We start from the raw sequence: 26427 nt of genomic DNA, 5'->3' as shown, positions 1-26427 counted from the left end.
GCCAAGAGAACTTATGCCATCTTCTCTTGGTTGCAACCTTTCATCTGTCATGGACCTCAGTACAGTTATTCATGCCTCCACACATGGTTAACTACTGCAGCTCAATTTATCTAGCTCAGAAGGAAGATTTCACCCTTCTAGTAGTCAAATATATGGTTGCATAGTCTAGGGATTTGAAAATTTATAGAAACATCACTAAGCCATCTCCTACTATTTTACCTGTGCTTCTCAGGTGCATTTTGGGCACAAGACTGAGGACTCCAGCACCCAGAAAGGTGTGGCTATAACAATATAACTGCACTTCTTTCTGATATTTAACATTAACACTTTTCATCTTAACAATAAACAGGTCACAAAGTTTCACACCCATCCAACTAATGTTGCAATATGACTGTTTCTCAAATTATTTTATGAATTGTGGGTTTGTTCGTTTTTCATTTTTCAACCAGCTCTAAACATTATTCAGTAGTTTGTCTCAAAAGCTCTTACAGAGGGCAGTAAAGAAACTTAAATCATCTTTATATGCTCTACAAGAAGCACAAGATATTCCTTCTACCCTGCTGCAGAGATAGAAGCGATTTGCACTCCTATACAGCAGCTGCATGCAGTCACCCTCAAGAGCAGTGGTGGGCAATCCATGTGGCCCGGCAGGGTAATCCACTGGCTGGCCGCGAGACAGTGTTTACATTAACCATCCGCAGGCATGGCTGCCCGCAGCTCCCAGTGGCTGCAGTTTGCTGTTCCTGGCCACTGGGAACTGCGGGAAGCAGCTGCCAGCACATCCCTGCAGCCTGCACCGCTTCTCGCAGCTCCCATTGGCCGGGAACGGTGAACCGTGGCCACTGGTGGCTGCGGGCGGCCGTGCCTGCGGACGGTCAATATCAACACTGTCTTGCGGCCCGCCAGCAGATTACCATGATGGGCCGCATCCGGCCCACAGGCTGAAGGTTGCCCACCACTGCTCAAGAGTGTGTTTATGAGCCTTGTCAAAAAGTAAATCATTTATGTGTTGTCATGGGCATAAGGAGATGAGACTTTGAGATGGTTAATGAATTCTCTGCCTAGATGGAATCCTGATCAGTCTATTAAATTCCCAGCTAAAGAGCTGCAGTTCCACTCAGTGATTCTAGTGATATCCAAAACCATGGAAGTTTGTGCTCTGTGACCTAAACTGACTTAGTAATGAAAGGTTAGGAAAGCGTGTACCCGCTCTTTCTTGATGTAAATCAAGCACTAGAGTGGAGTGAACTTACCACAAAACAGCAGGCCATAGAAAGGAAACAAAAAGAAGAGCAAAATCTTAATTGAATCCTGTGCCTCAATCAAGGCAGGAGGAGATTAAGCCGTGCTATCTAAGTAACAGCACTGGAGCCTTGGCTCTAATGGAAAGGAAATAATGTGTCTAATTATCTTCTAATGCTGATCATACCACATCCGCAAGAGGTGGGTGAATGTCATCTCCCAGCATGCTATTTATGCAGGTTCAGGCACCATTAGTTATACCCAGATTAACATCCTAAATTGGAGAGGGGGAGGTGGGACAAAATCTTCTGTTTGAATCAAAATGTGATATATACAGAAACAGGCTGCACTGAGATGTTTGATTCCAAAATAGGGTTCCCCTTTCAGATGTTAGGGTTCTGATCTATCACATTGCTCTGCTCCATTGTAATGGGTTCAGAAATATTCCTGGATAGATGCCATAGTACAAACTTTGTGCCAAGAAATTTGGCTATTTCTATGAAGGCTGCTATTTGCATCTTACTGTCTAGACACAAAGGGCAGTCAACGTTAACTGATTTCCTAAACAGATTTCAGAGGGGAATGAAAGGGGTTCTTCTTTAGCAGACTTGACTGTGGTGAGTATAGCCTAAGAAAAACCACAAAAATGAAACTCCAGTGGACAAAAGTGAAGCAAAAAGCTGTAGTGGGAAACATTATTAGATCAATCACTTTGTTAAGAGCTTTGTGAGAAAACCTTATTCCTTGTAGATTCCTAAAGAGATGTTAGGATACTGCTACTGAAATGAAGTTTATTGAATAAGCCCATCCACTGTTCTGAACATGTCTTCTAGCAGAAATGGAGTAACAATGGAAATGTAGTATGTGAAATACTACCCGTGTCGGATTGTACTAGCCTGAACAATCATGGAACAGAGTCAGTGTTGATATAAGCAGTTATCATTCCAAAGGAAGACAATGGAACAGTTTATATGCTGAACATTCGGCATGTTCTAAGTACCTTGGAGAAGATGATTTGACATCATAGCCATGTTGGGGCATGCAGCACATGTTTATATCCCACCTGTAGAAAAGGATGGACTGGGTCTTTAACAGGGATCTAATAGAATTTGGTCCCATTTACAAACAAACTAATTGTTCTACAGCCTTCATTTGTTTGTTTTTTTTCAAACTAGCATTTTCAAAACTTCTGTTAAAACAGTGAAAGCATGTTGTGACTAGATGCCCCAGCGCAGCTGTAATGGGAGTGTGAAGGGGACCTTACTGAAACCTAACGCCTTGGCCTGATTCTGTAGTGATTTATGGTCCCTTTACACCATGCTGGTGGCAGAATTAGGGTCTTTATCTAGGTTTAAATGCTCAGCTGAGTTCCCCTTGCATGAGAGGTGCAGTTGAATGTGCTCTGCTCATCCGCAACGGACAAGAGTGTTCATTAAGAGCCTTACACCGGTGGCACAATTTATTACTGCCCAGCACCAGTTCTGAGTGGCACTAAGGCTGGTCTTTAAAATCAGAGAAATGGCTGATCTATTCCCCTATACAAGCATACACTACTGCCAAACAGAAATCTGGCACAGGAAAGACTCTTATCTGTTAACCCAGTGCTACATTTCTTAGGATGGTTGTCTACTCTAACCGATGATTAACCCTAAACAGGGCTAACACGTTTGGTTTTGTTTATGAAGCTAAAATTCTTGTCCAGGCTGTCACTATCTTTCATCTTGATTACCGCAACATCATCTTCTCTGGCCTTGACAAATACAGTCTTGTCCTGCTCATATCCATTCAGCATGCTACTGTAGAGCTCATTTTTCTAGCCCATTGCTTTGACCATGTCACCCCTCTCTTTGTATCCCTCCACTGTGCCCCCTTCTCTACTGCATTACACATAAACTACTTGTCTTCACTTTCATAGCCTTTCATACCCTATTGCCATCCTATCTATTGTCTCAGTCTGGAAAAATTGACTCCTGCCTCTGATTAGCTAATGATACCAGCCTCAGTTGCCCACTTGTTAAATTTTCAAACAAGCCTTGCTGTGCTTTTTTCCATGCTGTTCCTTCTGCTTGGAAGATGCTCTCTGTAAATAACTTCAAAGCCACCTCATTGTTCAATTCCTCCTTAAAACTCTCCTTTGCCATGATGCCTGCTAAAAGCTTGACAACACTTAAGAGTACTATTGAGCTGATAACATGGCCTATCATGCTGACCAATCTTGTCACATTATTTTCTTGAATTCCCCCATCTGTCTGTGTCCATCTGTTCTCCCTTATCTTAAACTGCAGTTGTAAGCTCTTTGGATCAGGAACCATCTTTGTGTTCTGTGTTTGTACAATGCCAATCACAATGGGTTCATGGTGATCAGGGCTCCCAAATGCTCGGATAATACAAATAAACAACAATAATGATGAAATAAGTAATAAAGTGCTTATTACACTGAAAAAATCTAACTTTTTTCAACAAATTCCTATTTACAAATTACCTGTCGTTTCCCCCCCCTGTATCTTTACAGAGACATCAGCAAGAATCAAATATCTGACATTGCTCCTGATGCATTCCATGGCTTGAAATCTCTCACCTCGTTGTAAGTAGAGCTGAATGAGTTGTTTGGGGAGAATCTGAATGTAAAAAAAAATAGAGTAAGTGGTGGCTGGTGATGCTTTGTTTCTGTGCACAATCATCAACTAGTGTGAAGAACCTAATCTTTCGTAAATGAGAAATTGATCGCGCAGACTTGAAGAGGGAACAGTTTACAGTTTGAATGAGTGTATTCTTTCTGTAACTGTGTTGTATGTGGTTATGTAGGTTTATCGCCCACCTTGTCTTGGTGTCCAAAAGTCAAAGTCACTTTTCTGTGGTGGTTGTATAAAGGTCTTGGGGGAAAAACCTTTTCTACACCAGCGCCCTCTTCCATTTTCTCAGCAGCATTCAGATTCTCTTTTCCTTTTTTCAAATTACAAAATGAAGGACCTCAGCCAATCAAGAAAATGTTCTTATTTCTGACCTGTAAGTACTACTTTTATCAACAAGGTACATGGACTAAAATATTACTTCCTACAGAAACCAAAGGTGGAAAACAGAATCTCGATAACTAATATTTTCTTTTTTGAAAACCGAAACTGTTCATGGTCTCCAGTTGAGTTTGACTATTTCTGTATTTTAGCCAGCTCAGACCACTAGTTCTATTTAAGTTCTGTTTTAAAACACCGAAGCTTGTAATAACAAAGACGGGACAATACAAGGTCATTTGCTGCAAAGGAAAATGAACCAAAGGCAAAGTGTTGGGAAGAAGTCCTGGTCGGAAGAGGAGTCTAAAGCTTTGGAATAGCATTACCTGAGTTAATATGAAATATGGTTTAAGCCAATTTAGATTAATTTGGATTAGAGACCACTAGCCTAGCCATTATGGAGTTGGCTTAAACACAGTTTATGCACTTTACAAATGCTGCTATCACTGCATTTTCTGGGTGCTGAACAGCATTAGTAAATAACCTGTGTAACTTTTTGATCAATGCAAATATAGAAAGACTTATCAGCGTTCAACTATATACTGTACTAAGCCCTTTAAGCAGAATACTAAAAGATGGGCTTTGTCCTGTGTCCTAAATACACCTGGTAGAATGCCAAAAATATATACTGTTACCAGTATTTATTGAATAACTTATGGATTTTAGGTATCAGAGGGGTAGCCGTGTTAGTCTGGATCTGTAAAAGTGGCAAAGAGTCCTGTGGCACCTTATAGACTCACAGACGTATTGGAGCATAAGCTTTCCTGGGCGAATATTTTCACCCACGAAAGCTTATGCTCCAATACGTCTGTGAGTCTATAAGGTGCCACAGGACTCTTTGCCTCTTTTATGGATTTTAGTATTCTGTTGCCAGTCAGCCTGTTGCTATAGTTCTAGTCAAATCCCACACAACTGTTAGCAAATGATTCATTGAAAAAAAGGGATGTTCACTGAATAATGTAATTTGGCACAGTACTAGACTAGCACTGCTCAACAGGCTTGTGCTCTAGGCAAACAGACAGAATCGACTTTCAGAGTCAAGGCACCTCCACTGCTAATGCCCTGCCAAGCTGAAAGGCATTCAAGTTTAGGTAGAATTGACACAAGCCCACAAGTTGGCCTCAGCGGCTGGGGTGGCACACTGGGGTACAGGAGGGAAGCCAGAACCAAAACCATGCTCGAATGCATCAATAACACTTTGACTTCCCCCAGAACCAGTAAGGGGACTACGAATTCTTTGGCTTGTCATCCAAAACTCTGTTTAAACCAAATGAGCCTCAACTGGTTTAAAACTGTTCCAGACCAGTTCAGGTAAAGTATAGATGAGGCTTAAAGCTGTAGTAGTACATAAAGGAGATAGGGATAGTTTTGGCCAGAAGCAGCAAAAGGAGGATAAAAGGAGGGAAGTTGCCTATAGCAGGGTCTTTCCTCATCCAGTGTTGGACACTGCCTGTGCCTCAGTTTGCCTCCATCTGTAGCCAAACCAACCACTACCGCTGGTGCTCTAATTGCTGTCTGAAGGAACTGAATTATTTACACACAGGTAGTTAAATTCAAAGCATTTTGAATTCATTCGAGCATGGTTTTGGTTCTGGCTTCCCTCCTGTACCCCAGTGTGCCACCCTAGCCGCTGAGGCCAACTTGTGGGCTTGTGTCAATTCTACCTAAACTTGAATGCCTTTCAGCTTGGCAGGGCATTAGCAGTGGAGGTGCCTCGACTCTGAAAGTCGATTCTATCTGTTTGCCTAGAGCACAAGCCTGTTGAGCAGTGCTAGTCTAGTACTGTGCCAAATTACATTATTCAGTGAACATCCCTTTTTTTCAATGAATCATTTACTAACACTTATGTGGGATTTGACCAGATCTATAGCAGGTTGACTGGCAACAGAATACTAAAATCCAAAAAATCCATAAAATCTAGAAATTCCTGGGCTCCTCCTGGAGACTTACTAGTCTATTATACACCTCATGGGCACTCAACTCTCTCTTAAGGTTTTGCTCCTGCTATTCTTCGCAGGTCACTGCAGTCAGGCCTTTCCATCCGGTTGGTAGGGAGTGCTGGTTTCCTACCCATGGGTCTCTTCTGGCTCCCTTGCAGATACCTCCCTGCTGGTAGAAAAGGGGTACTTGTGGCACCTTAGAGACTAACAAATTTATTTGAGTGTAAGCTTTTGTGAGCTATAGCTCACTTCATCGGATGCATGTAGTGGAAAATACAGTGGGGAGATTTTATATACACAGAGAACATGAAACAATGGGTGTTACCATACACACTGTAAGAAGAGTGATCAGGTAAGGTGAGCTATTACCAGCAGGAGAGCGGGGTGTAGGGGAGAGAAACCTTTTGTAGTGATAATGAAGGTGGGCCATTTCCAGCAGTTGACAAGAATGTCTGAGGAACAATGCGGCGGGGAGGGGGTAAACATGGGGAAATAGTTTTACTTTATGTAATGACAATTCATTCCCAGTCTTTATTCAAGCCTAAATTAATTGTATCCAGTTTGCAAATTAATTCCAATTCAGCAGTCTCTGGTTGGAATCTGTTTTTGAAGGTTTTTTGTTGAAGAATTGCCACTTTTAGGTCTGTAATCGAGTGACCAAAGAGACTGAAGTGTTCTCCGACTCGTTTTTGAATGTTATAATTCTTGACGTCTGATTTGTGTCCATTTATTCTTTTACGTAGAGACTGTCCAGTTTGACCAATGTACATGGCAGAGGGGCATTGCTGGCACATGATGGCATATATCACATTGGTAGATGTGCAGGTGAACGAGCCTCTGATAGTGTGGCTGATGTGATTAGGCCCTACGATGGTGTCCCCTGAATAGATATGTGGACATAGTTGGCAATGGGCTTTGTTGCAAGGATAGGTTCCTAGGTTAGAAACAGACTCCAAGGAGAGACTCCTGAATTGGAATTAATTTGCAAACTGGATTGCAAACCCATTGTTCTCTTTGTATATAAAATCTCCCCACTGTATTTTCCACTGCATGCATCCAGTGAAGTGAGCTGTAGCTCACAAAAGCTTATGCTCAAATAAATTGGTTAGTCTCCTAAGGTGCCACAAGTCCTCCTTTTCTTTTTGCGGATACAGACTAACATGGCTCCTACTCTGAAATCTGCTCCCTGCTGATATACCTTCTCCTTCTCCTTGTTTCTGTGCATCAGGTTCTAGCTCTCTCTGAGCTGGGAAGCTCACCAGGCCCACTCCAGAATCTGGGCATTTTTAGAAAGATTTCCCTCAGGTCTTTCCTTGAACTTGGTCTTCCTCCATGATGGAGCTGGCTCCCTCTTGTACGAAGTCCTAACCCTAGGCTATTAATATCTGATGCATGGTCACCTGAGCCAGACACCAGCCCAGGCCCATCAACTGGGAGGCTGATAACTAGGCATAAATGGGGCTGAAGTCAACTCCCCTTAAAGGGCCAGTCCCCATCCTATGGCACTACCAAATGGAGCAGAACAAGAGGGAACATGTTAGGGGCTTATTCCTTTACCCGCTTATTTCCCTGGTCCTTCTTGCATGAACAGAGAGCAACAATTCCAGAAGTCCAAAGGTGCAAACAATTCGATATTTACTGGGGTGAACTTCCAGCAAGCATGATTCCAGTTTCCTTCCTCAGTGTCCCCCTTCCCAGCTCTGACACCACAGAGTCTTACCTATGTCCCTGTTCCCATTCCCCCTTAGCAAAACATGATTCCAATTTCCCCACCCCCATTCCCTGTTCCCATTCCCCCCTTACTTCCTGATTGACTGCAAACTATATAGTAAAACTTGAGTTCTGCTTAGCTATACCTTAACCAATCATTTTACTGAAATTTAACTCACCAATCCTAACATATTGTAACATGATTAGCCAACCAATTATATCCCACCACCTTAATTAGTTTACACCCAGCAAAATTAATTATACAGCAGACAGAAACAATCACAGAACCAGACAGAGACCATGAAAATAAACAATAGCAAAGTGGGAACTATAATGACAAAACAATACAGAAGTGAAGATTTTACAACTACATCTATAAAGACATAAGGGTTTCCTAGCTGTGTCTATTGATAAGTGAGTTCTTACCGAACAGAAAACTATCAAACTAAATTTGCATTTACATCTTCTAGGCTCTTCCTTTTCTCTGGAGGTCATAGATCAGATCACCTTTCTAACAGCCCCAGATTGCCTTATTTCAATGTGACTAGTTTGGAATGTGAGGATGTGACCAGTCGCTTCCTAGCTTATGGCTGCCTCTGCTATTTAGCCAAAGATCTTAGCCTAAGAACAGGACCTCAGACTGTCACTGTAAGAGAAGGCCTGTAAACAGGCAGACTGTGATTTTGATTCTTTCCTTTATACCTCTATAACTAGGTAAGTGATAAGAATACACCTAAATTCTTAAAGTATAGACCTTTGCAGACAGGCCTGAATATCTATTACACCTGAATTCTTAAAGTATAGGCCTTTGCAGACAGGCCTGAATATCCATATCCTAACAGAACAATATAGAATTCACTCACTTTTTTTTAAGTGGTCCATTATTTTTGGAGCCCTGGTGGCCCAGTGACATTATTCAGCTCCATTTTCTGATTGTCTACAGTGCATTGTCTTAGCTGAAAGAAAAGGAGTACTTGTGGCACCTTAGAGACTAACCAATTTATTCGAACATAAGCTTTCGTGAGCTATGAAGTGAGCTGTAGCTCACGAAAGCTTATGCTCAAATAAATTGGTTAGTCTCTAAGGTGCCACAAGTACTCCTTTTCTTTTTGCGAATACAGACTAACACGGCTGTTACTCTGAAACCTGTCTTAGCTGAGTAATTTTTCTTATCTTTATATTGAATGTGATTAGGTTGTTGTCTGATAAGAATATTTGCTGACATTGAGATTAAATCTGCATATGGTAAGGTGGTCTTGTAGCTTTCAGAGTTAAAACCATGATAAAGGAAGGAGACAAACTAATGCAGAAATGAAAGTAGGCAACTTTGTGCCCGTTTAAAAAAAACACCGCTGTTTGAATTCTTTTCCTTTTCTTCCACAGCCCCCATTGTCTGCTCCTTCTTAGCTGACTGCACTTCTGGTGCTCTCTCTATTTCCAGGAGAGTGAAGTACCTATCTGCAAGGCTGTCAAGAATGTTTTTCTAACAACTGACCAGTGGATGCCCCTTATATAGTAGCTTACCCAATCCAAACTCTCCTGTAATTAGTTGAGTGGTACAAGGCCTCAGTGATGAGGCAGGGTACTCTTCCCACCACAGTTAGAGTAGAATAGAAGAAAACAGGTGTGCAGTAGTTTTCTAAACATAGTGATGCTAATTACAGCAGCAGATGCACACGCTACACAAAATCCAATCTCTTAAACGTGACTAGTGGCCCATGCACTACAGGGTCACCAGACTTTTTCTTAAAAAAATAAAAAATCCTTTTCAAACAAGAAATCTCCTAGTGCTCAGACTAAAACTGATTATAACATCCCAGCTCCTTAGAACAGCACTTCCTGCCTTGGCAGTGAATTCTTTAGCACAAACCAAGAGGGAGAAGAGCTTATCCAGTATAAGGCCTCAAGCTCCTTCCATTGCCAGCATGTCCTGTAAAAAGGAAATTAAGTAGCTGGTTTCTCCTAACCCATGTGTTCAGCAGAAGTTTGCTCTCCAGCCATGTCTGGAATCGGTCTTCGCGGTAAGGGATGTTTTTCTTCTTGAAAGAAAATCTAGGGAATACATGGAAAAGGGGAGCTCTGACCCCTGCCTCAACTCCCTTTACAGTTAGTTATTGGAGCCCAGAATCAGGGAGAATAAATCTAGTTTGTTAAAGAGCATTGACTTTACCCTGAAGCGCCTCCATTCTTCCCCATGACACTTTGTTCTGCCACATAAAATTGCTCTCAGCCTATGGTCTGTCGGTCACTGATTGTCCATGCTTCTGGTAGTTTATGGAGTTGTTTTTGTTACAGTGGTGAATCCTCCTGTCAGTCTTCAAGCTATGAAGCTTTCTGCTACAATAGTTGTAGTGGAGTTCAGAGTTCCCTGGGAGTTTCCAGAAACTTATTTGGTCACCAGCTGCACTTTAAAAAAAAAAAAAAAAAAGGCTCACCAAAAACAAACACATTCCTGCAGGCTCATGTTAGAAGGCTTCTTGTTCTCTTGCCTCCATAATACTATCCTAATATTACTTTTTGTGTGTGAGAGAGAGGCCAGATAATGTTGTTGTAGGGAAGACTTGGAAGCATAATTGATTGATTGGAAGGGGCTCCACTGTCTCAATGTTAAGCAAACATTTGAAAACCTCTAGGTTAGTAATATATTAGATTTATAACCTGTATAACTAGAGTATTATTTTCCCTTTATTAGATAACTGTTAATAAAATACAAGTTTCATATACAAGGCTGGAAATTGTGGATAAGTTGAGAACACTTTCCTGTTTCTACTCTGTTTCAGCTGTCACGTGGACTTTCTGAAGTAAATTATTTTTTGGTTCATCCAGTGAAACATCTGGCTTGATTATCAGAGAGGGGATTGGATGAGGGATTAGTGTCTGCTTATTGTACATAGTACCAAAGGTACAGGAGGATTCTGGGAGCCAGTAGACTTTCTGCACATTTAATTCAGCTGTTCCAGAGTTCTGAAGACCTTATCCAGACAGTCTGGAGACATTTTGTGTGATGCAGCAAAGCAGCCTAAGCCCTTCACTTGTGAAGGAGTAGATTTCAGAACTGTGTAAAATGAGAAATCCTTCCCCATCTGAATTAGGCTCACAAGTGATTGATCAGTTTAGATCAGCTGGCATACAGACTAGTTTTAGTGTTTGGCATGTCATTCATATTTTACATCATCACATGCTGTATGATGATCTATCTCGTGTCATTCTGGGCTAAAACGCTATCTATTTAAATAAATGTTGAATCTATTTTAGAGTAACAAATTGCAGCCAGTATTTTTACCTTGATTTGTTTGGCCTAATTGTTATGCAGAAATATGAAATGCCGTACCAAAAAAAAGTGTACATTTTCCTAAAATATCAGAAATTTAATGCTGCTATTACCCACAATCCTTGCTGCTGTTTTGAGAGCTCTTATTCCTGTTGAACCTATGCCATTGTCCTCATAATTTTGGAAACATAATTCTTCATAAGAAGAATCATTTTTCACAGTCTGAAAGGTAGTTAAAAGGCTTTTGAGGGCTGAAAAAGCCATTGCCCAGAGTCATGATTTGACACTTCACTAAGAATGTTATAACCAAGCCAAAATAAAGGAACTATTAGCTGGAAAACATATGGTACAGACTAAAGGATTCAACAGTGGGCTTTTATACCCAGCAAGTTCTGGGTCAACTTTCAGGAGAAAAGCTTTATGTTCTGGGACTCTGACTCAACTGAGCAAGTTGCAACTAAGGCTTGTGGGAATGCATGCAGAAGTGTCAGAGAACAGAGAGAAATACGCACCCATTTTTTCAGGTACTTGAAAAGCAGACAACTAAACCTTGATGCTTATGGAAGGCCTATAATATATTATGCTGATCATGTAATCCCAAATTCCTTAATCTTGTGATTGTTAAAGGAGTTCATAATGTCTTGAGATTGTAGTAAAGCCATTAGTGTCCTCCAGGTCCAAGATCCTGCCAGTGCAGGATTGTTTCATGTTTAATATTTTCTAGTGTTCAGTATATTCTAATAGTAGGTATGAAGTGGTGCTTCCACCACTTACATCAGATGATTAGTCCAGAAGCTGAGACACCATACTGTGGGGAGAATTTTCATTATTTCTGTCTAATTATTTTATCTAATCTATCAATATTTAATCAGAGTGTCAGCAACTGTGGTATTTTGGCACCAGTTTATTTGAGTCAAATTAACCTCTAAAATAGCGTGTTCTGCTAAACTTTTCTTCAAGTTTAATGGCATCTCTTGGCAGACACCTTTAATATAAGAGCATAAAAGTGTGTGACCAAACAATATGAAACAGACAAGCATGGTACATTTGAAGGCATTTCTGATCTCTTTAATTAGGGTTTTTGTTTGGTTGTTGTGTTTCTTGCTATGAAGATCTAACAAGACAAGCTACTTTATTTGGAATAGTGAAGGAACAACAAGGTTCACTTTCTGTAATGCATCGTTTGTTAAATATAATAAAGGGGAAAGAATATGTAAAAAAATACTCCTTTTTTCAGTTCTCTGAATCCAAGTAATTAGTTATATCAGTTAAATAAATTGGCCTGTTTCTAGGAGCACTTTTAATTTCCATGAACAGCTGAATATAACTGTGGGACTTTTATTTTATTGTTTTAGTGAAAAATCTCTTCATCAGTTTAACAAGGCGATTCTCCCAGGCTTCTGCTCTAATGTTTGCATTGCAGCGGGCAGTTTGGGTTTTTCACGCACTGTTCTTATCAATGTTTGGAAGGTTGACGACAGTCTGGAAATTGCTGCTAGCTAAAATCCACCCAATCTGCCCGATGCTTTGCAGAATTGCAGAATGTGGGTTGCAGCCACGCTGAAAGCATTTAGCTGTGAACTGGCAGGCTGATGGCTCTACATGCTATTAAGAATAGAGCCCTCAGATGCATCAACTGTACGTATGCCAGACAACTCGCTAACATTAGGAAGCAACCTGCAGTATTGTGAAAAGTTTGCTTGACTCAGATAGATAGTAAATGATTCTTCAGTATTAATTATTCTGGCATTAGAAGAAACAGGCTTGTCAGAAGTACCAGGGATGAGCAGAATACAACTTATGCACTGGACACTCTTGTACATAGGATTGTGTGTTTGTTTTCATGGCTCTCATCTACATCCAGATTGGTATCTGTCTTGAACAGAGACCACCGCTGTGGTTATGTATAGTTGGAAGAGAGGGAAGGGAGCAGCAGGGAAGAGAGGAAGCAGTCTTGCGGTCCCTTTTAACTCTTTCACTCATTTTTAAATTTCAAAGCAAGAGCATGAAGATCAGAGTACTACAGATGTAGTTCAGTCAGAAATCTTCTTGCTCCTCCTCCTACCGCAAGGGGAGATGGTATCTGTAAATCTCTTCCTTTACCTGGCACTAAACAACAAGTATATAAATCCCTACAAAGCCATCCTTTTATTCTTCCAAATAGCCTGTGAAGCAAGTGAAGCATTAATGAGACTCAGAGGGAAAAAAATAAAGGTAGAAGTGTCTTTGTTGATTCACTAATTGTCAGATAGAGCCACTTCCTTTGTTTACTTTGTTTTATTGTGTATTTTACTGGGTATGACTGTAATTTTAATGCAAAATATCTTGGGTGTGATTTTCAGGTGTTGAGGGATGCAATAATGTATACATCTTTGTACCAAATTTGCACGCGTACCTTGAAAACTGCATGCATTAAAAGTAGAAATGACCAATGTTCAAGCTAGGGAAGCAAAAATACACATGCATTTTACAGCTTTTATTTCTGTAGCTAAACCTCCAAAAATAGGCCCCTTGTTGCTAAAGACATCTTTGAGAGTATGTGGAATCATTGAAATGATCAGCTGGGTCTTCCTGGGTACTTTCTGGTGTGTTTTTCTGACTTAAATTCTGGTATTCCAGAAACACTGCTGTATGTGTGCATTTGTACAGGAGAGGCAGGAAGATGAAAGGTTGGGGATATGGTAATGGGGTGTGAGATTGGCCAGTATGGAGATGCATCTCCCATAAGTAACTGCTAGCAGCAGTACTTTCAGGCGTGCCATTGACAGTGTATCAAAGGCAAAATATCTTTGGAGTGCGGACCTGACAACAGCCAGGCAGACGTGGGCATTTGAACACTTGCCTGTCTCAAACATAATCAAAGCAGCTTCTGCATAAATGTTCCCAGGCTCTCAATTAGAAACAATAAATGGAAATGTGGGATGTAGGAAAATAAGATGCAATGTCATGTGCTTCCCCTGCGTTTCTCCGCTGCTGCATAGGAAGGTTTGACTTCCACTGTGACATGGTGGGCAGACAGTGACATTAGTTAATTTGGCTCAGTGTAGCATTGAACATTTAATATGAATTACAAATGGGTGCCTGAGCTATCATACTGACTTTTGTTTAGTCAGTTATTTGTTCAAATGTTAATGTGCCACACACGTGCAGGCCCCATTACACTTGGAAATGTTTGTTTTCTTTTTATGGCTTCTACAAATCTAAAGTTTTGTTTTATTATAAAAGTTTTTTAAACAATTTTTAAAAATAGACAACATCTAATAGTTTCAAAGATTTCAAATTGAAGTGAGCATTGAATTTCACAACCTTGCTTCTTTTAAATAAACACCAGTGACAAATTACTTTAGACACACTATTCCAAGGTTCCTTTGGGTAGCAACCCAAGTAACAGATGTGTCAGGTGTTGAGGTTGAGGTGTAATATAGCCTCAAAGATGAGGGTAATTAGCAGGAAGGGCAATGCTATCACGATGGCCATTGATCTGTGGTGGTGATTTTCACTGCTTTCCACAGCTGTATGTTTGGCTTGGGTTGAGGCAAACCCTTTGGAACTTTTCTGATATTACTGCAGTATTAGTGCACCTGGCACTTTGCAGTGAACCAGTTTATACAAAGTAACTCCCAGCTATGCGCCCAAATTGCTTCTCAGTTTCATAAATTAATCATTTTTGTTGTTGTGAAATATTCATATATCCTTATTTTCCCCTCTTGGGCTCCATTGCACTTACTGGGTCAGGCTGAGATTGCAACTGGTGGGGGCAGAATACCTCCTGAAATGCTGCTTGTGTGACATTCTATACACAATTCAGCTGTCATAAGACGTTCAGACCTCGTCCAGACAGGGTCCTTTAAAATGTACACATCCCTGGTTTGTATGTCCAGATTGTTAGGAATTAACAGTGCAACATCACCATGCTGAATTCTAGACTTTTTGCATCGTGAACAGAGGGTCTCGATGGTTAAAACATTTCATACAGGAAAAAAGACAGGCTGAAAAATAGTGAAATACAGTTTTTGGAGAATGTCCAGTTTCTGCATTAAAAATGCTTTTCAGCACCAGACAAAGTCTGAATCATAACAACTCATTGAATACCATGTGCCCTCCTGAAAAGAAAATGAGATCAGTAGTTAAATTAAATGGCTACAGATCGTGGTCATGGTGCATGAGATCAATAAAAATGATAATTCACAGAGGGATGAGAGGATAGTAGGCTGGACTGTTACTTACTATTCTTTTGTTTCCCCGTATCTTTCAGAGTGCTCTATGGAAATAAGATCACTGAGATTCCCAAAGGCCTTTTCGATGGGCTTGTCTCTCTGCAGTTGCTGTGAGTATGAGCTCTTCTTTTACTGTTATTCAGCCTAACCAGATTTTTAGTTTTTTCAGCTTCTAGTTTTAACTTCAGAAAATCCCTTGTTGGCCTATCACCTTATGCACTGAAAATTCATTGAGACACTTCACTGACTAGGATAGCAATGGGGTGAAGAGGAGAAAAAGAAAAAAGGTGAGTGTGATTTTTACAGCTCAGTAACTGTAGCAGGCAGCTGGTACAGTAGATTAAGTTTGCGGGAGGAAGAGGAAGAACACATTAAATCTAAGAGGGGAAGTATCTTGTTGGTGAATTATGAAGAAACTCAAGATCTGAAAGTCACCACCAAATGCCAGTAAGATGATGCCAGTTGATCATTTTTATACTACTTTTCATATTTTCCATTCGTCCGTGACATATATGGGTGAATGTGTAGATCCTCACTGACAATCATGTTGCAGATAGCCTGTGCTTGTAAGGAAAATAGTAATATTTAAGGATATTGCAATTACCTGCAGTGTCTAGTTCCATATCTTTATTATTTTTATTACATTGATTGTGACTCCATTTGAATACAAATGGTCTCAGTCCTGTGCCATTAGTATATTTACATAGTCAAGTAGTTTAAGAGATGCAGATTTGGTTTGCACTAAAACAATGTCATGATCTGAGGAAAAATCTACTCTGGACTATAAATATATTCATTTTTCATTAACACACTGGGGAAAAATAGAGATGAGACAAAATTAAAATCCCAAGCCTTTTTCACTTTGTGGGAACAAAATTTAGCACCTTGAACCTGTTTTGGGAGAGAGAAATCGGCCACCATTTCAGCCAGCCAGTAGAGGGGGCAAAAGTTAAATTGATTTAAACTGTGTTCCCGGAGCTCGGATTAGAATCCCTGAAGATGTGCTTAGGCAAAGAAATAGATGAAGTTGATCCATATAGGTTAGCATCCCATAAAACATGTATAGAGAATGCAATAGAAAATAGGGAAATCAAGGTGGAATACAACAATATTTCTAGGTGGAATACAACAAAATTAGTCAAAAACATCTTATTTATAAGTCTCTCAGTCTGTCTCAACATACACTGAGTTGGAAATCCAAATAATAGCTATTATTATTTATAATACTGTATTACTCAGAGGCCGCAAGCTGTGTCATCACTCCATTACTAGAGGCTGTACAAAGACAGAGAGAGATTTGGATTATAAACTTTTTGGTACAGAAAAAAAGCTAAAATGAGTTAAAATATTTGTAGTTTTGCTATAAGTGATAATTTACACTCTCCTCTCACTTCATGTGTAATTTAGTCAATAGGTTTTTCAGTTGCAAATCTGGATCACTTTTCTCTGGAAAGAGACAAGATGAGAGAGGGCACACAAGGTGGATTTATTATAAATCTTCAGGAGAGAATTCTGCAAACTTCCTCTCCTTCAGGCATGCAGTTACCTCTCGTTGCCCTTTGCACACTCCTTTCCTGTCAGCCTGCACCATTCACAGCAAGCCCCTCTGTATCTTAAATTACTTTTGGTTCCAGCATGTGCACTAGGTATAGAATAAATATGCAGGCTTTTTTGTTTCATTATGCATGAGAGCAGTAGATCCTGAAGTATTCTGAAACTTGGGTGCAGTACCAATTGATACAAGAGGCACATTAACAGGTTTCAGAGTAACAGCTGTGTTAGTCTGTATTCGCAAAAAGAAAAGGAGTACTTGTGGCACCTTAGAGACTAACCAATTTATTTGAGCATAAGCTTTCGTGAGCTACAGCTCACTTCATCGGATGCATACTGTGGAAAGTGTAGAAGATCTTTTTATACACACAAAGCATGAAAAAATACCTCCCCCCACCCCACTCTCCTGCTAGTAATAGCTTATCTAAAGTGATCACTCTCCTTACAATGTATCATACACATTGTAAGGAGAGTGATCACTTTAGATAAGCTATTACTAGCAGGAGAGTGGGGTGGGGGGAGGTATTTTTTCATGCTTTGTGTGTATAAAAAGATCTTCTACACTTTCCACAGTATGCATCCGATGAAGTGAGCTGTAGCTCACGAAAGCTTATGCTCAAATAAATTGGTTAGTCTCTAAGGTGCCACAAGTACTCCTTTTCTTTTTAAGAGGCACATTAGTTATTGTAGTTCTCTAACAGCAGCATACAGTGCAGTGAAGGAACTTCAAGGAAAAAGAGCCTTTAATTCAAATAATCCATCTAGTTATGGGTGGTTTTTTTGTTTTGTTTTGTTATGTTGGAGCAAAGTATATGAAGAATTCAGCTTGGTCAAAATCTGTTCACATGGTGCCTTTTACAGCTGTGAGTATAAAAGGACACTATGTCATTGGATTCAAAGCTGGACAAAAAGAAAAGGAGTACTTGTGGCACCTTAGAGACTAACCAATTTATTTGAGCATAAGCTTTCGTGAGCTACAGCTCACTTCATCCAATGAAGTGAGCTGTAGCTCACGAAAGCTTATGCTCAAATAAATTGGTTAGTCTCTAAGGTGCCACAAGTACTCCTTTTCTTTTTGCAAATACAGACTAACACGGCTGTTACTCTGAAAGCTGGACAAGTTACAGATGGGTTCCTTCTCAGTAAAAAAAAAAAAAAAAAAAAAAAAGATCACTTAATATATGGCTATCTAAGTGTCCTGTAAAAATGTGGCTGTAGAACCTTTGAATGAAACATAAAGATAGGTTTATTTACTGCACTTATGTTTATATAATAGTCCTTCTGTATATGTAACACAGTATTTTATGTTACTTCTTTAAGACCAAATATTGTAACACTACTACTGATATTAGCTAAAGTGACACTTTTTTGTTAAAGTGGCAAAATCCATGTAATGGGAAATAGTTCAAAGATACTGTTGTTAAACCATTTGAGCCGCATCAAGATGAGAAGATCTAAGTGGATAAATTTTAAAAGATTGTCCGAGTTAAGGCATTCATGGATAATGTTACTTTGGGGGCTTTTAAATGACTTTTTGAAGGTATTTGGAATGTAAAGTAGCTGTTGGCAAAGATAAAGTTGAATGATCATGCTTAAATGCAAACAAATGTCTGAACATTTTTCTGACCGTGGCTTTGAAGCAGCTATTACAGATTTGCTTGTTGTATTTTAATGGATGCCTAAAACATAAATGGCATGGATTGGTTTTAGACCTGCTGTTGAACAGTTGGAAAACTGCCCTCTGATTAGATCTAATTTAGCATTCAGTGAGCTCTAGATTGGATTTCTTCTTATTAGTCTGGAGACACACTGATAAAAATGCTCTGATTAGAATACATTGGTAGCCAATGTAATTTTCTAAGCTTGAACGGGACCATTTTTAAAAATGTATCGGTACATTGTAAAGCAGTGCATGCTATTAGCAAGGGAGGGTGAGCATGGGTCCTTCTCAAAGCTTTCAGGTTTTGGTTTAGGAGGAAAATCTCTTAAATTGCACAGCAGATGCTACTCAGTTGTTTGCTCTCAATTACACTATTCTTTTAAGCCCCACAAAAACTTTTCTAACCTTGTGTTTTGTATATAAAATAATAAAGTAGGGCCACATGCTGCCTCTCTTAATTAGGTAGAATAGTATCTTAATTCTGCAAGTAGTTCTACTAAAGTCAGTGGCCTACTTTCACAGCAAGGTGCTGCTCAGCTTGAGTATGGATGGTAGAATCTGACCCATAATATCTTCAACAATCCTATTAGTCCCTTGAATGTGGGAAAGATGATAATTTTAGACCACTTGGAATGGTGGTTAGAATTCTGTAATTTCATTCAGACAACACAGAGGTCGGCGAGGCATATATACTATAGGTAGTAAGGCATAGTTAGACGGTATCTATCTTTTCTTTTTAAATTTAACTTTATTACCCTCCTGGATTAATTTAAAATTTGGGGATAAATGTAATTTCTTAAGTCTGTGCCATGATTAACTTACTAATTGGCTGACCTAACATATAATAATAAATAACCCTATAATTGGATTTCAATTAAAATGCTGCTCTCCCAGATCATCTTATTGTACACAAGTGTAACCAGCAATATCCATGGAATCCAGTTGCAGTACGGATTCTAGCATCCTAATGAGCAAGTGGGACCTCTCTTCTTGGACTGTATCAAGCTCAAACTAGTCATGTTCTGAGCTTCTGGTAGCCCAAATGGTAAAGATTCTGGATGGTTGTTCATGGAAGTGATGATCATGTTCTTTCTACTCAGCTTATTGGGCTGTATCAAGTGCCTCTCAGGGTTTTAGTTTCCTGTAGTGAAGTGTACTATTTTCCAGGACGGAGAACTGGAGTGTGAATTCATTAGTGACCTGTAACCTTCATTTCCAGTGTGTGGCAACAAGATATAGAAGGAGAACACAGCTGTAGAATAGCATTTGCTTTATTAGCATAGACATGTATATGAATATTACAGAAATGAGAAGTGCCTCAGTTGGAGATGGATGTTTTCATGTAAACGTTAGCCACAGTCAGTTTTACTACCTTTCCAGGAGGCTTTAAACTAATCCTGGTCTGTCTGGAGGCTGGAATAAAATTAAAGCAACTTAGTCATCTGTCTTTCAATTTTCTTGGAACATGGACAAGACCTTTCAAGAATTCCTGAGTTTCCCAAATAACATGCCAATCACAGTGCAGTAGGTAAAACTTAACACCACACGGCTGGTTCTTTCTCTGCAGCAGTTTGACAAATAAGCTTGATGACTACTCTGCTTACCCCCTCATGGCTAAATCTGCAACACCATCCTGCAGCGAAACAGAGCTACGATTCAAATGGCTCATGCCAATGAATTGTGGATAATTCACACAGAGTCTAACCATACTTTTCATATCTGAACAATGCACTTTTTGCAGCCATATTAAAACAAACATTTCAGACCATTTTTATTGCTGTCAAACACCACATGCTTTGAGGTATCTTCGTCCCTGGAGCCAAAAGGATATCATAACATTTTCTGTTTAAAGAGATTAGGTACCTAAGTAGGGAATGTAATCTGGTTTATCAAGTGTCTAACATGTATCAGTTTTCAATAAATCTTGTTCCTTAAGGAAATTTGCCTTACACTGTCACTGGTCATACCAGTGCTGTGATGTGTTGATCTTAAATCTTGAGAGGTTGAGCTTGCTAAGGTCAATTGGACAATTATGCACAAGAAAAGTTTCCCAGAGTCGTTTCTGTTCTTTTGTATCTAGCCCTGTACTTACTCTTTCTATATGCCAGTGTGCTGAAGAGCTTGTACCTGGAAAATGGTGGGTTTGTTGTAGCTTCACCTCCATAACAATCCACCAGAAGCTTAGGGTTCTCTTCTCATTTTATAAATGTCTGTGATTTCAGTTAGCATCAGAGTTAAATGTGTGCACTGAAGTGGGGAGTGAGCTATAAACATACTAATGTGTGTACACTGAAATATAAACAGATAAAATGCATTTTAAAGGTGTTCCAGAATTAGAGATGGGCTCAAGCCAAAACCCTAGATCCAAGTCACTAATTTTAGTGAAGTGTGGTGTTAACTAGTAACTTTCCTTGTCTATTCAAAATACAATTATACAGAGTGAGAAATTGCACTGACATTTGAAAACTGGTGCAAATGAACACTCTTCCCAAGCCTTTTCCCTCTAAAAGCTAGTCAAACTTTTGTTTAGTTAACGCTCATTGCTTTTCATTTTCCTCTGCTTCTGTGTTGTGGGTTTTGGCTGGTAATGAGATTTCCAGTACTTCCACAAGGGATGTTATTATCACAACATCTCCAGCCCAGTTTTGTACCACCAAGTCATTCAGACCACTTAGAGAAGCTCCAGAGAGGTGAAGTTATGTGCCAGTTTTAGCCTGTGAGTTGATTTATAATTCTAGGTGGATGCCACGTGGAATTCAATTATCGCACCGAGTTTCCACCAGATTCTCGATGTTTAGCCATTGGATTTGAGTTAGGTAGAATCTGAAGCTCAAAGGGAATGCAGAGAGGTGCTAACCCACTCAGGGTGATGTAAGGCAGAAAAGTTCTCACAATCTCTCTGCAAACTTGAAAGCAATAAGCTCTGCACCCCTGTGTCCAGCACCTCCAATATAGTCTTTGAAGTAACATATCTTTATTAGTTTTAACCAGTGCTACAAAATCATATATAAAAATAACAAAACCTGTGAACGAACAAGCAATTTTCATAACAAAATCCTTCATTGCACACTATTGCTTGCCCCCCAACACTCCCTAGTCACCTCATGTGTACCTGTCATCAGCACACCTGTTTCCCTTCCGATAACAGGTAAATTCTTCCTATCCCATGAAATTCTTCAGTTTAGACATTTAGTCTTATAAATAAGGTGCCTGGATGAACCAATTTCTGCCAAGCTGCCATCCCAGTCTTTTAAAACTTGGACCCTAGAGCTTTTCCACTTTCTAAGCATCAATTTATTTTCACAACCAGATGCAGTTTCAGTCCAGTCTTCCAAACATTCTGTAATCCCATGGTATTGATGAAAAATCATTTAAAATGAATTTGCACTCTCTTGCTCTTGAAAATACTTAACTGTCTTTCAAACCTGTGAGGGTTTTTTCTGTGTGTGTGTGTGTGTGTGTGTGTGTGTGTGTGCGCGCGCACGCGCGTGCGGGTCCGTGTTCCTTCTTGCCTGAATCAATCTTTCAACTGTCTCAGAACACACAATAAATGCTCAGTAAAAGAGTCCCACCTGCACCTTTCAGTGTTTGTCAACTCATTACACTTCTGACTGAGCGAATGCATCCAAACTGTTTGATTTAACCCACTTGTATTTCTGAGTGAATCTGGGTCATTATTTTACATTTTTAAAAGAATTATTTATGATTTCTACTTTATTTTGCTTTGAATTGAGAGGTTTGGGTTAAACCCAGAACAAAGCAAAATTCAATGGTTATGAATCCAAACCAAATAGAAATATGTGTATTCCACACTGCCTTTATTGCAATCTCTCTAAAAAGTGGGGATGTTTTTGTTTCCTTTTGAAAAAGCTATGCAGACCATGCACTTGTGTTCTCACTGCAAATTAAACCAGCTTGGAAGCACTGCAGGGGATAGTGAAGTACCATTAAGATGCTCTGTATCTCAAGTTAAATGGTCACATTAGAAACAGCAGACTCGGTGAACGCAATATGGTCTTTGAGAAAATGTTTGTATAGGTCTAGAATTTTTCAGATTTTCCTGTGCTTTATTTGGATTGTTATATATCATACTTAAATTGTCTTCTGGAAAGCCCTGTAAGTCAACAGACTTTCATTTACTAAATTCTGTGAGGAACCTATACCCTGGAGAAACTGTGGTCCTAGAAGGCGTTGAGCGTCTCTCAGAATCCAGTCCCTTACTGGGAGTTGAGGGAGCTGAGCACCTTGTGAGTTTGGGCCTTACTGGGCACCTTACAGACAGTGGAACATTTCGCTTTACAGTGCACCCTGTCACTTCTAAGCAAAGGATTGCTTACCGTGGCACCAATCACAGCATTTTACTTATGGAACAAGTGACCATCTTCAATTCTTAGCAGAATCACATGGGACACTTTTGTCTTGTTATTTAATGCAATCCTGGGAAGAACAGGACGACAATCAGATCAGAGTCTAGTCCCGAGTAGAGAAGAAGGTTCTCTGTATAGATCTGTATAATAAGCTTTAAAATTATTTTCAGGCCACTTGCAGTGTGGGTTTTTTTTTTTTCCTTTCAATCTTTCTGTGTTTACTCTTGTGGTAATATTACAAACTTAGCTGATGTGTTATGTGGCTATACATCAGCTATGATCTCATTGGCTTTCATAAGCTGAACAGGGTCAGTATCTAAATGGGAGAACCTATCTAGAAGCCCAGGTGCTGTGACAAGAGGTGTTGGTAATTCAACTGCCCTCTTTCTTCACAGTCACAAATACCCCAGTATAGTGTTAGTCATTGTTCAGCTTGAGCTGCCATCTTTTGGAGGAGAAGTGAAACTGAAGCTTTTAAAATCTGTCAAAGTCAAAATGTTAGACTGCACCATGATTAAATTGCAACATGAATAATTAAATTGTACCTTTTGGAGTTTCCCTTTTTAATTTCCACTGGACAAATTCTTTGTCTTCACCTCCTTTTCTAAACTGTTGAGAAAAACTGATAATGAATTAGCTCTTGGCATTGTCAGCTGAATCCTGGCAGAAATGTTGGTGGCCAGTCATAATATGGAAAAAGATATATATCAGTGGTTTTCTAAATATATTGAGGCAGATGACGGGTAGCAAGCTTTGTGCTCTTCATATCAGACTGCTAGAAGCCTTCTTAATCTTCCATAGCATGCTTATACCAGTTTTGTAATATCTTTTATTGGTGTCTCTAGTTATGCCAGCTACTGGTAATGACAAGCACTTTTTTTTCTTCTAACTGGATCATAGTGATGCATATTAAGATACATTTGGGGGGGGGATTTCTTTTCAAATCTTAGCCTTTTCCACATCATTTTACTACGTACCATTTTATCACATTTTACAGAGGATTATACTGGCTTAAGTCTGGAAAGATTGTAGGTCTTTCAGTGCTTAGTTTTTGTTGGAAATAATGACATTTAATTTCTCATTGCTTTCTCAACTAATCTGTAATAATAGTCTCTTTAGTGAAATACACTGATATTTTAATACTTTGATGCCTAATAAACAGATGGCATTAGATGTATTCCATCTTTCTCAGAGGGAGACATCTTTTTAGCTTAGGACATCAATATTTGGAATACCTTTCAAGAGGAGAATACTTTCAGGAAAAAAAGATACAGTTTTTATACCAACAGCTGGTGGCCATATTTTAAATCAATCACAGCAGCATTTGGGAAGCTCCACCTAGATAGAAATTGTAACGGTGTCAAAATACTGTATATAGACACCCTTGTGGCCACAGCTATCTGTATGGAATCTTAGGTACCACTCTACGCTAACTTCTGGCTTTTAATGCTGATGTAACCAGCTAGTTGAGGATCCGACACCTTTACAAACATTAATTAAGTCTCACATCACCCTTGAGATATAGGTGAATAGAAATGGTTGTGGTTTGCTCTATGATAAAGCGAGTCAATAGAACCCAAGTCCTGATTCCCAGTGTCTTGCTTGATGCAGCCTCCCTTCTTAGGGTATGACTACACTGTAGTTAAAAACCTATGGCTGACCCTTGCCAGCTAACTTGGGCTACAGGGCTGCTTAAATGCAATGTAGATGTCTGGGTTTGGGATGGAACCTAGGCTGTAGGACCTTGTGAGGTGGGAGGGTCCCCAGGATCAGACTGCAGGTTGCATCAGAACATCTACACGGCAGTTAAATAGTCCAACAGCCCAAGCTCTGTGAGCCTGAGTCAGCTGACACAGGTTTGCAGTGTAGATATACCTTCATACCTCCCACACAGGGACTTTGAATGTAGGTGAAGCCTTTTGCTGTAGCTATTTGATAAGAGTTACGTGTATTCGATTTGAATTCTACTGTTATCCATGCAAATAACTTCAGTCACCTATCTCCTTACAAGTCTCCAATGTCTTTTAAGCCTGCTGTTTCCCATACTGTTCTCATTTTCCCCAAAGGAGTCTGGCAAGTGGGCCCCATCGATCAAGTGACAGAATATTGGCTGTTTTAATTCTAGCTGTATTGTCATCGTTATCATAATACAAAGCTAACTAAAAGGAAGAAGAAATAGCTTCACAGTGGCTCTGTGCAGCTTTTCTCCCCTTCGTTTTCCCTCAGCTTATTAATGTACTTAGAATGATTTCTGATCCATCCACTAGCAACAGAGAGCAACCCGCAGTCTTCCGAGTGCATTAAGGCTAGGCTGCTGTTTCAGACTTTGAGTTATGTAGTTATTTGCTGATAGTCTGATTACTTGTCTTCACTGAGCAGAAAATAAAAATGCTACTGGGGTGAAAGCCTCATCAGCATCCCTCTTTACTCTTAAAAACCAATTATTTTCAATCATTTTGTTTTGGAAGTTCAAAATATTATTTAAATATTAATTACTTGACACTGTGCTTGTGTATATAATTCAGTTGGAAGACCATCTTAATTATGTAGCTGGAACTTGTGAACATCTGATACCATTACTGTGCCAACTCAGTATACTTTCTTTCAAATGACTTAGCTGAAACACATTATTATTGCAGCGTGCCTGGACAAATTCGCTCTTAGTAACACAATCATAGTATTGTAATAGAGTTGTGTTCTGCTCAGGGCTTTCAACAGAGTGCAAACCATAGGTCGTTAGCTACTTTCCCTTACACTATGGAGACATGGGATCTTAAACTTCTGAGCGATCTTTTCCACACTTTTTTTTAACTTGTCCAGATGGATGAAAAGAGAGAGCTGAGTTAATAATCCATCATCCCTCTAAGTAGCATGTGGTTTTATTTCTTCTGGAATTTTTAACTTCTCTTTGAATGCTGTACCACATGTGGAACCAGTGTATAAATCACATCCGATTAGGCTGATAACACAATGAAAAAAATTAGTGGAAATTACTTTCACCATAATTTGTTGTAAGAGAAATATTGGTAAGGCCGTGTTAAGATACGGCTGCAAAATACATTGCTAACTCTAAACAGAATGAAACTCTTGTCATTTTTTGAGCACAGTTTTTAAAAGGTGCAGTGTCTAAACAGAATCAGTTTTTCTGCTTGTTGAGTTATAGCTGGCTTTCTCACCTATAATATGTTAGAGGATTTGAAATCTGTATTTATTTTGTGGGTTTACCTAATGCACATGTTTGAGTCCAATAATTAATCATTTGAAGTAATGATTTAAGCCAGGATCTTAACAAGATAAAACAGGACATTTTCATGGAGTAAAACAATATCCAAAGTTGCTATAGTAGGAGTAAAGCGTAATCAAGAGCTTTGGAAGGGATTTAAACTTGCATCCTTCAGGCCATAAGTCAACTTCTAACTAAAGGGGGATAGGAAGAAACTTTCCCGAAGAGTAGTCTATTC

At 39.5% G+C, this 26427-nt stretch overlaps 1 protein-coding gene across 2 annotated transcripts in view; it reads left to right on the top strand.

Annotated features, from left to right (window-relative positions):
- SLIT3 (slit guidance ligand 3) overlaps positions 1–26427 on the top strand; it is a 798441-nt gene that overhangs the window by 562457 nt on the left and 209557 nt on the right. For both annotated transcript variants that reach the window (XM_037906776.2, XM_043553076.1), the window contains 2 exons: positions 3755–3826; positions 15427–15498. In XM_037906776.2, the coding sequence (XP_037762704.1) occupies positions 3755–3826; positions 15427–15498 (144 nt within the window). The remainder of the gene's footprint in view (positions 1–3754; positions 3827–15426; positions 15499–26427) is intronic.

The sequence above is a fragment of the Chelonia mydas genome, chromosome 8 (genome assembly GCF_015237465.2).
Source record: "Chelonia mydas isolate rCheMyd1 chromosome 8, rCheMyd1.pri.v2, whole genome shotgun sequence".
NCBI classification, from domain to species: domain Eukaryota; kingdom Metazoa; phylum Chordata; order Testudines; family Cheloniidae; genus Chelonia; species Chelonia mydas.
This window is presented reverse-complemented; position numbering and strand designations above follow the sequence as displayed.